The sequence below is a fragment of the Microtus ochrogaster genome, unplaced genomic scaffold, assembly GCF_000317375.1.
Source record: "Microtus ochrogaster isolate Prairie Vole_2 unplaced genomic scaffold, MicOch1.0 UNK5, whole genome shotgun sequence".
NCBI classification, from domain to species: Eukaryota; Metazoa; Chordata; class Mammalia; order Rodentia; family Cricetidae; genus Microtus; species Microtus ochrogaster.
In genome coordinates, this window is record NW_004949103.1 from 1,497,068 (window position 1) to 1,507,227 (window position 10,160).

At 50.4% G+C, this 10,160-nt stretch overlaps 1 protein-coding gene across 3 annotated transcripts in view; it reads left to right on the forward strand.

Annotated features, from left to right (window-relative positions):
- The first annotated feature begins 337 nt into the window (after positions 1–337).
- Positions 338–10,160, forward strand: part of Acox3 (acyl-CoA oxidase 3, pristanoyl) — a 33,457-nt gene continuing 23,634 nt past the window's right edge. The window contains exons 1-6 of one of the 3 annotated variants that reach the window (XM_005365924.2): positions 338–470; positions 6,631–6,786; positions 7,119–7,352; positions 7,640–7,714; positions 8,120–8,209; positions 9,663–9,806. In XM_005365924.2, the coding sequence (XP_005365981.1) occupies positions 6,643–6,786; positions 7,119–7,352; positions 7,640–7,714; positions 8,120–8,209; positions 9,663–9,806 (687 nt within the window). In that variant the 5' untranslated portion in view covers positions 338–470; positions 6,631–6,642. Of the gene's footprint in view, positions 471–916; positions 937–992; positions 1,012–6,630; positions 6,787–7,118; positions 7,353–7,639; positions 7,715–8,119; positions 8,210–9,662; positions 9,807–10,160 lie in introns of those variants that run through there. The other 2 variants (XM_013353327.1, XM_013353328.2) reach the window with 2 other exon arrangements.

Below are 10,160 nucleotides of genomic sequence, written 5' to 3' on the forward strand. Positions count from 1 at the left end.
CGGAAACTAGTAACAATTCTGGATAAAGTGTATCTTAAAAGAGCCGCGGTCTCATTCTCCCCGAAAGTGCCCCCCAGAGTCTCAAGAAGCCTGGACCAAAACAGGACCGCTCTGACCTCGCCTAAGGGCGTTTTCTGAGTAAGCTCGAGGGCTCTAACCCGGTAGAGGGCGACCAGAACGAAACCCTGTAACTCCAAACCCAGAAACACATCTGAGCAGTGCCTTGGCAGGCATCCGCATTTCCTTGGTTACGGGTCGGCACAGAATGATGACGTGACACCAGCTCGCCAAGACTTGGGGCAGAGGGCGGAGAGTGGCTTGGAGGGATGACGTCACGCTCCAGGATGGGTAGGAAGAGGTCGAGCAGGCGGCGCCAGCCTGCCCCGCCCTCAGACACCAGGACACTGATCAACAGTGTGCGTAGGACGCCGGGGTGACTAACACCGCAGACCCCAAGCTGGATCCGGGCGGTGAGGAAATGCGGGGCTCGGGAGGTTCAGGACAGGACTGGGGAGTTTGCACCCTGCCCCGAGGTCATGTTCTTTAGTACGAGAAAGAGGTGACTGCAGCTTTTAGAGTCTGTCCCTTCGCAGGGAGTTATCCTAAGACAGAATTTGAGCAGAGTTAGCTGTAGATTGAATTTGTTTGTAGTGTTTATGGACTGCTCCCCACTGGGCCTGGGCAGGATACTCTTCATGCTTCTCCTCAGGTGCAGTGAAGTCTAGACCTAGCAAAATCTTAGGAAGCCGGCTGCCACTGATCTATACCCGAGACCTTAATTCTCCTTACTGGTCTCAATTGCCCAGGCTGGCCTTGAACCCGATCCTCCTGGCTCACAAGTCTTCGCAGTAGTCAGAACAGTAGGACAATTCATTATGCCCAGCGTGAAACTGAGTTTTTAAAGTGGAAGCAGAGACTAGGAACAGACCCGTGAAGGTGGAGTCCCCAGCTACTTTGTTGAAGACTCAGAGGAAATCTTCACATAATGCCAGGTGGACTGGAATCTCCCAGGTGGCCTGAAAAGTTTCAGTCTGATAACACAGTGTGTAGTGTTGCCTGGTTCTGGTCTGTTGGGGCTGTACATAGAGGACTTCAGGCCAAAACTAAGGCCTCATGTTTTATTTTAAATGGAGGGAAAGACTGGAGAACAATGCTATCGAAGCTGCCGGTTAGTGCAGGAAGCATCTCAAGTGCTTGATTTGCGTCCCAGGAACCTCCCAGGCAGACATTGTCCTGTGTGACCATATCCTTGCTTCTGAGAAGCAGGTGGCAAAACAACTGGCTAAGGTCACTGGCCTGGTAAACTGTATCTATTGGGACTGGAGCCAAGACAGCCTGGCTCTGTGGGCTGTTGGTGACAGCTGTAGCACGGTGTAGTTGTGGTGGTGACCTCGCGGGGGCCTGGGACCTTTGGGAGTTGATGAGGATCTGGGATCTTGCATAGCACGTTGTTCCTTTGCCACAGGTGTTTGTAATTAAGATGAAACACACTTTCTCTTGTTGCCTACAATGACCTGTATTAGTCAGGGTTCTCGAAAGGAAACAACTAAGAGAATGGATATAAAGGAAGGGCTCTAGCAGGCCCAAGCATGGCACACATGATGCCAACAGGTTTTGCCTTTTACCCTTTTCCCTGCTGCTAAAAACCGGTTTATTCCTAGCGCTAGCCACCAAGGTCTGTTCCCTTATTTGGCCACTTCCTTCTACTGAGGCTGACCCTAAGGTCCAGCTATCAACGTATCAAAGTCCAGCAATCAAAAGCCCCCCTTTGACAACCCCGATTAGCCTGTCCAATTAAAATTAATTGGATACCTCATCCTAACGCAGGCTTTTCCCTTTACAAACTGCCATTTGCCCATGAGTCACATCTGTCCTCTCTATCCAGAGACAGTCTTTTGTCACTCTGGGGCAAATATCCCTTCCCCCTCCCTTGCCCCTGTTCTCCCCCCTCCCTTGTCTCCTGTCCCCTGTCTTTGTCCCTCTGCTACAAATACATCTCCTTGTTACTGAGAACTTGATCTTTGTGTGTCCTGTGCTGACTCACGTCCTTTCGATATGTATTCATATCTGTATCTATATATTTGTGTAAACTGTGTGTATAATTTATTAGATTGGCTTACAGGATTTGACCTGGATAGTATGACAATGGCTGTCTCATTCTGAGAGGCCAAGAATCCAGTAGCTGCTCTGTCCACAAGGCTAGATAGCTCAGCAGTGCCAGTTTGGGGTTGTAGTCCTGGGGAGCTCCTGGTCTTTAGTCTTTGTTAGAATCCTGAGGAAGCTGGTTCTAATACTGGGGAAGGAATGCCTCCACAACAGGATAGGTGAGCTTGCCAGTGAGAGTGGGAACAAGCAGGCAAAATGCAAACTTTCCTTCCCTTTATCTGGGCAGTGCCACCAGAAGGGGCTTTCCTGCTTCAGATGATCTGAACAAGAGCATCCCTCGCAGGAATGACCGGAGGCTTATGTTTTAGTTGACTGGAGATGCAGGCAAGCTGGTGATCAGAATTAGCCATCACATGCCTTATCCAAGAGTGTTTTGTAAATCTAAGAGGACAGAAATTGGCTCTTCTGTCATCTTATAAGAATTTGGTGGGTCTAGTTTGTATGTGTAGATCTGTGAATGGGGAGGTAACTTTTGTATGTGAGAACCTTGTCCTTTTATGTGGAGCTCCAGAATTGTTGAAAAGACTGCTGCTTCTCACTGAATTTCTGTGGCGTGCTAGACAAGAAGCAAGTGACAGCATGTGCAAGGGTTGTTTTGTTTGTTTTGTTTTTTAAGTCAGGGTCTCATGTGGCTCACAGACTGGCCTTGGACTCACTAAGTAATCAGGCTGGCCTTTAACACCAGATCCTCCTGCCTCTGCCTCTGCCTCTGCCTCAGAAGTGCTGGGGTTACAGGTGTATAACCCATGGCAGGTATAGGAGATATGTATGTGTGTATGTATATAATATATATCACTTATGTTGTGGAATATTATTTTAAGGTGTATTTGTTAATGCTGTGGAACGTTTGTTTAACTCTCTGAAGCTGTGTTACTTTACCTGTCTAAAGCACCTGACTGGTCTAATAAAGAACTGAACAGCCAATAGCGAGGCAGGAGAAAGGATAGGTGGGGCTAGCAGACAGAATAAATAGGAGAACTTTGGAAAGAGAAGGAGCCAGAGAACAAGGAGAGGAGGACACCAGGGGCCAGCCACCCAGATACACAGCAAGCAACGGAGAAAGAAGTCAAGAAAGGTATACATAAATAGAGAAAGATAAAAGCCCAGAAGCAAAAGGTAGATGGGATAATTTAAGATAAGAAAAACTGGCCAGAGACAAGCCAAGCTAAGTCCGGGCGTTTATAAGTAAGAATTAAGCCTCTGTGTGTGATTTATTTGGGAGCTGGGTGGCGGGCCTCCAAAGTGTAAAGAACCAGAAGAACAAAGAGTAAAGAATAAGTAAAGAGTAAAAAACCACCAACAACACACATACTTATTTTATGTGTGTGTTCACCTGTGTGTATGTGTATACAGCATGTGGGTACAGAGCCTGCAAGAGGACAGGAGAGGATGTCCCATCCTCTGGAACTGGAGCTAGCTGGTTGTGAGCTGCTTTGAGTGCTGAGAACCAAACCCAGGTCCTCTCCAAGAGTGACCAAGGGATCTTAACCGCCGAGCCACCTCTCCAGCTCCGTAAACACAATATGGATGCATTAGTTACGGTTCTTGTGGCTGTGACAAAATACTTGGCAAAACAACTGAGGGAAGGAAGCCCTGCTTCCTCTCACAGCTCATAGGCACAGTCCATCACGCCTGGGAAGCATGGCAGTGAGGGACGAGTGCTGTGCTCAGCTGGCCATTTTTGAGATTTGTGTGTGTGGGTGTAGCGTGTGTGTGAGTGTGTAGTGTGCGCACGTGTGTGTGGTTGGATTCTGTCCTCTCCTATCGTGTGGTGTGTGTGTGTGTGTCTGTGGTTCTGTCCTGTCATGTTGCTCAGACTCCATGCATCAACCTTGATGACCAGCACTTTTACCTACTGAGCCATCTGCACCCTCACCCCTTATATATTTTTTTAAAAATTGTTTTATTAATTTATACTGTGGGGCAGAGGCTCTTGTGCCTACCATAGCATGCATGTACATGTGTGTGTGTTGGGGGGGGGATCATAGAACAAACTAGGGGAGTTGATTCTCACCCTCTACCATGTGAGCCTCTAGGATTGAACTCAGGTCTCCAGGCTTGACAGCAGATGCCTTTAGTGCTGAGCCATCTTGCCTGCCCCTCTTTTTTTGTTTTTTAATTTAATCTGGAACCCCAGCCCATGGGATGATGTTACCATGTTTACCTTGGGTCCTCCTTCAGTTAAATGTCTCTGGAAACAACCTCAGGTGCACCCAGAAATAAGATTTCTATGAGATTCCAGGTCCAGTCAAGTTGACAGTAAGGTTCGACCATCATAGACGGTAAAGGCAGAGGAGATTGCTTATGTGGACTGGAATTGTCAAACTAAACTCGTCTGTGGCTGTTCCTCTGCTTTCCACACAGTTAGGTGGTCATAGCCCCCATTGCTTCTCCCTGCTGATGGCTCTGTTGCCAATGTTAGCTGCTAGCCATGAGTTACTGGCCAGTGTTGCCAGGAGGCTGATTACCTCAGCTCATTTGGGTCTTGGAGGTGTTCCAGGTGCTATTAATTAAATTAATCTCTCCTTACAGCTGCCAAAATCTTAGCTCCCTGTCTACAGCCGTGCTCCTCAACCTTCCTAATGCTGTGACCCTTTAATACAGTGCCTCATGTTGTGGTGACCCCCAATCATAAAGTTATTTTCATTGCTACTTCCTAACTGATTTTGCTACTCTTAATGAATCATAGTGTAAGTACCTGTGTTTTCTGATGGTCTTAGGGGATCCCTGTGAAAGGGTAATTTGGCCCACAAAGGGGTCACGTCTCGTGCCGATCTACAGAGTTGTCTTGTGCCTTTCCTAAGCTGGGGCTGGGTTGGTAGAAGCCGCCCTTACTTGCACCGTAGTTAGTTCTAATAGTCTGCATTAGAAACAATGTGCTTGGAGCAAGAATATGTAGCAAGCAGCAGTGCCCAGCTTGTGTTCCCCTAACAGGGAAAAGTCTCGTGGAAACTGACCACTGCTCCCTGCCACCGGCCTTGTTTCTTGGAGTCTTCTTGCCTCTTACCAGTCACGAGTCTGTCTCGAACCCAGTAGCAGGCGTCCTTCATTGTTTGCTTGTTTTAATATTTATCTTTGTGTGTATGCGTGTGCCTGAATATGTGTCTGTGAACCACATGTGTGCCGGAGCCCAAGGAGTTCAGAGACGTGTTAGATGCCCAGGAACTGGAGACACTTGTAAGCTCAGATAGGTGCTAGAAACCAAATCCATGGCCTATGTAAGAACAGTAAGCCCTTTTAAGCACTGGGCCTTCTCTCCAGCCCTGACTTCGTTGTTTTAACCTCTTCATTCCCTTTTAACCTTGTGTCTTCTTCCACTGTAGCACATGTGGGGAATGGGGAGTTTTCTCCACGGCCTCTTTCCCCTTACTGCCTCTGTGAGCTGACTCCTGCTTCTGTGTTCCTACAGTGCCCCTGGTGTATGGGTCCTGATGTCCCCTCTGTCTCCTGACCAGAATCCGAGGTTTCTCTTTTCCTGAGAACAGATGGTGGAAGTTTTCCAGTCCTGTCAGTCTTTACCAAGACGTAGTTTTTGTTCCAGAAACTCATTCTGTTGTCCTTTCCTCGCCTCTCCTTTGGGCCCTTACTCTTGTCTCTGTGTTTCCTCCCTCTGGCCTTGGATTTAGAGGCTTAGGTTTCTGTGGGGACCACCTTCTTGGCTCAGAGTTGGGGAAGGTCTCGTAGGACTTGATCTGTGAGGGCAGGTGCTCAGCCATGCTATGCCCCTGCTTTTCCTGTCACAGGAAAACATTGCCAGCACTGTGACCACCACCTGAAATCCAGTCCTAGACCATTTGAACAGTCACCTCAGCAGATCCTAAAGGTGTTTGGGTCTCCTTGCCTGGATTTGGCTTTCGGATTCTTGTTGGCCAGAGCATAGGCCCTTTGCCTCTATGCCATGATGAGTCGGGTCTCTGGAAGAGGACCCAGTTTATCCAGAGAATTCCAGAACAATTCTTTGGTGAAAAGCACCTACCTGCTCTGTCCGTGGGATGCCTAAGTACTGAGTACAGACCGACAGTAGTCTCGACTTCTGTGTCCAGTGGGCCTGTGTCCAGGTGAGCAGGGACATTGTGTGTTGTAAGCAGCCAGATTCCAGAGGGAAAGCTCCCTGGCTCTGGGCCTAATGATCCATGAGGGACATGAACTTCCTCCTACTCCAAAGACCACAGTGTCCTCAGGCTGGACTGTCCACAGCTACCTGGTTTATCACAGCCTATTTACCTTCGCTGTCTTTCCACTGCCTCTGCAGATGGATCAGCTCTGCCTGTGTCCTCGCTGTCTGCTCAGGAGTGCAGTCCAGGAGGGGGGTGCTGCCTCACCCTCTCTTTTGGACATGGGTGTCTCCATGTTGATGCATTACCACTTGGCTACCCTTGCTTTAGAGCCACTGGCTTTGCTCTTGTTCTGACATGTTGTAGTTGTTCGCAATGGCGTCACACAGTAGGTTTGGTTCTCGTGCAGGTTGACAGTACCATGGGATCTACAGCAGAAGGAAGAGACAGTGCCTTATGGCTGGACATCCCCAAGGGCCCTCTTAGTGCCTACCGAGCAAGAGCCTCCTTCAGCTCCAAGGAGCTGCTGCTCTTCTGGGACGACCAGGATGTGGTCGAGTTCAAGGTGAGGGCCACGTGGAGTCTGGCTGTGTCTTTATTCCCTGACGGAAGTGACCTTTCCGGCCCTCATAGCTCTGTGGTATGGATAGTTCTTGGGACAGTGTGGTCTGTCTCCTCTTACCCAAAGATGGGCCCCAGGATGCCAGAAGGAAGGGTTGGACAAGATCTTGGAATTCCTATGTCCTCCTCTCAGCTGGGATGGATGTCTTCATCTGGGGGATTGTGGATCAGACTAGGTGCCAGGCAGCCATGGCCCTGAGAGAAACCAAATGTGTAAGAGCACATGAAACCTCACCTTTGGCCTTCAAGTTGACACCCCGTGCCCTGTGTTTACAGGAAACCATCTTCAAGACTCTGGAGAATGACCCTCTCTTTGCCCGCTCCCCTGGGACTGATCTGCCTCTAGATAAGCAACGGGAACTGAACTTCCTTCGCTGTAAGCGGATCTTCGAGTATGACTTCTTCCGCGTGGATGAACTGTTGGAGAATTTCATGAAGATCCCAGTGTTGCTTAACAGCCTGGGCATGTACGACTGGTCACTGGCTGCCAAATGTGTCCTCCACTTTTTGGTGAGTGTGTGACGGACAGCAGGGAACCCATGTCCACACAGGCCACACCTCAGACACAAACCACAGCCGCCTGGTTCCAAAAATATTCAGAACTTAGGGTCAGTGACAAGATTTTTGGCTTTTGGTGCAAATTTACAGCCATGGGTTCTTGGATAAAATGTATTCATTCAGTAGTTCAGTAGGAAGGGATATAAGGTAAGGAGGGTGTGGGGTAGGTGTGAGGTATGCCTGCCCTGAGCCTGGAGCGGCTGGCTGCACCCTCCACCCCCATCTGTGTTACATTTCAGGTGTTTGGATCCGCACTGTTCAATTCTGCCTCTGAGCTGCGCTTCAAGTACCTTGAAAAGATGTTTAACCTGGAGGTGAGTCGGCCACGGTGAGCCATGACCAGCGCCATCACCGTACTTACCCGTGGACAGGCAGGCCACGGGAGAGCCCTGGGAGGCCAGGCCCTGCTTTTCTAAGTGCCCTCAGGCTGGCGCTCTGCCTTACCCTCTCTGTCTGGTTGTGGAGTTAGCTCTCCTGCCTGCCTGAATGCCCCCGTGGCCTCCTCTGGCTGTAAAAGTCTTCGCAGCCTATACCCAACCCAGGCTGCTGCCAGCAGGTGGGAATGGTATCCAGTGCAGCAGGGTAGCTCAGTCTTGCCATTGTCTGCCTGCAGAAGTGTGCCCGGGCTCCTGGCTTTGGTCTTCCAGGGGTCATGGTGGAAAGGACTACACACAGGAACGCATCTCTCACCTGCTGTCACTTTGTGCTTTAATGTTCAGATTTTTGGCTGTTTTGCTCTGACTGAACTGAGTCATGGCAGTAACACCAAGGGCATGCGGACGACAGCTCACTACGATCCTGCCACCCAGGTAGGTTCTGGATTCCCCTGTGGAGCACATGAAATGTTGTGGACAGTAATTAATCAAGAGTGTTGTCCGTGTTGTCCCCTTACACACTCACCAGAGGTCTCTGTCAGATGCCTCTGAGAGCACGCCTTGTGCTGAGACATGAAGCCTTCACCTTCCATGCTGAGTGAATGGGGACACATGGAAGGTCAGATACTCCTGCTCCATGAAGTGTTCCAAAGGAGAGTGGTTCTTCCCAGCCTCAACCCTGGGGCCTGCCTTGCCTGCATTCTCACAGGGATTTTGGTGGCTGCACAACCTTCTCTGCCCATTGCTGCCTAGATCTTAGCTACTTGCCACATTTCTGGCCTCCTTGTGATACCCTTGCTGCCCACTGGTAGGGCATTGCTGGGCACTGCTCTGTGTGGACACCGCCTTCTGCTGGGAGACACTGTTAGGACAGGCCATTACTGTCCTCTCTAGGAGTTCCTAGTATGCAGAGTGGGAGGGACATGGCTCTTCAATGTCGTGGATGGTCAGTGCTGAATGGGGTGTGGAAGCCCCTTTCTCCCCTTGTCTGAGGATCGTGCTCTGCCACCACCTTCCTTTGTGTGCTGTTGGGAGCCTCGCCCCTCTCCATTAGCTGGGTGTGATCGAGAGGGTCCGCGTGCAGAAATGAAGCTCAGTGTTCAGCTCTTGCTCACTGCCCATTCACCCACATGGCTGACTGTGGGCTCCAGCCTGAACTGCTGTGTGGTGGAATGGGATGGATCGTACTGTGTGCAGCCCTGCCAGGGCAGGGACAAGTGAGGAAGGGACTGCCATGCAGTTTGTCATACCTGCCAGCACATAGATCTTCATGGTTTCTTGCCTGCTTCTTAACCTGCTCTTGGTCTTTCTGATTCCTTGGCCTTGTCGGCTCCCACTGTACTCTGGTGCCTGTGGCTTCAATGGGACTTCTGTGGGTGGGAAGCCCATGTTGACTGGTAGCAAAGGACCCCGGGGCCATACCTTAGGCTGTGGGCAATTGCTGCCTCACATCCGTGCCAGGGACGTGTGGCCCAAGCTCATGCACCAGTTTATGCCTCCCTTGTCCGTTCCCAAAGTCCCTTTCCAAGGCTGATGCTCTTTGCAGGTGCCCATAGTCAGGGCAACAAAGGGAAAGCAGGCCCCATTCATTAGCTTTTGGGAGAGAACGTGGCACACCTCTGCTGGCAGGATGTGGCCAGTGTCAGCCTCCACGGGCAAAGTGCCAGCCAGCAGTTCATCGTGTGAGAGACCAAGCCTCATTTTCCATGTCCTCTGTATGGTGATCCTGGGACAAAAATAAAGTCAGCTTGGCCTGCACAGGAAAGACAATGTTGAGTCCATTCTTGCTGTTGGCTCAGAGGCTTGGAGCCTGGGCGGAGCCCGCTGCAAGGACAAGCCATTCTCTGGTCTCAGCTGCTGACTTCAAAGCCACCATCTCCCTTCACAGGAGTTCATCTTACATTCCCCGGATTTCGAGGCTGCCAAATTTTGGGTGGGCAACATGGGCAAGACAGCAACTCATGCGGTGGTATTTGCTCAGCTTTACATGCCGGATGGCCAGTGCCATGGACTGCATTCCTTCCTGGTACAGGTAAGCCCTGGGTGGGGCTGTGCCCAGGGAGACAGTTACCTACAGCCACAGGTACGGTGCTGTCAAGCACAGACTTGCGCTGCTGTTGAAGACGCTTGTGCAGGCACTGGCTTCCTGTAGTATGTCTCAATTTTAGACACAGGGCTGCAATGCTGCTGGAGTCTCTGAGTGGTGCTAAGCACCCAGCAGCCTGTCACCATGTCACACGTCAGTAGCGCTCAGGAGACTGAGGCAGGATGGTGAGACTGAGGCAGATCTGGCCTACGGAGTAGATTCTGTCTCAAAAATCAGAATCAACAACTGTTGTAAGAGGAGCTCAGTGGTAAGTCAGCATCCCCCTCCAGCAGAGCATCC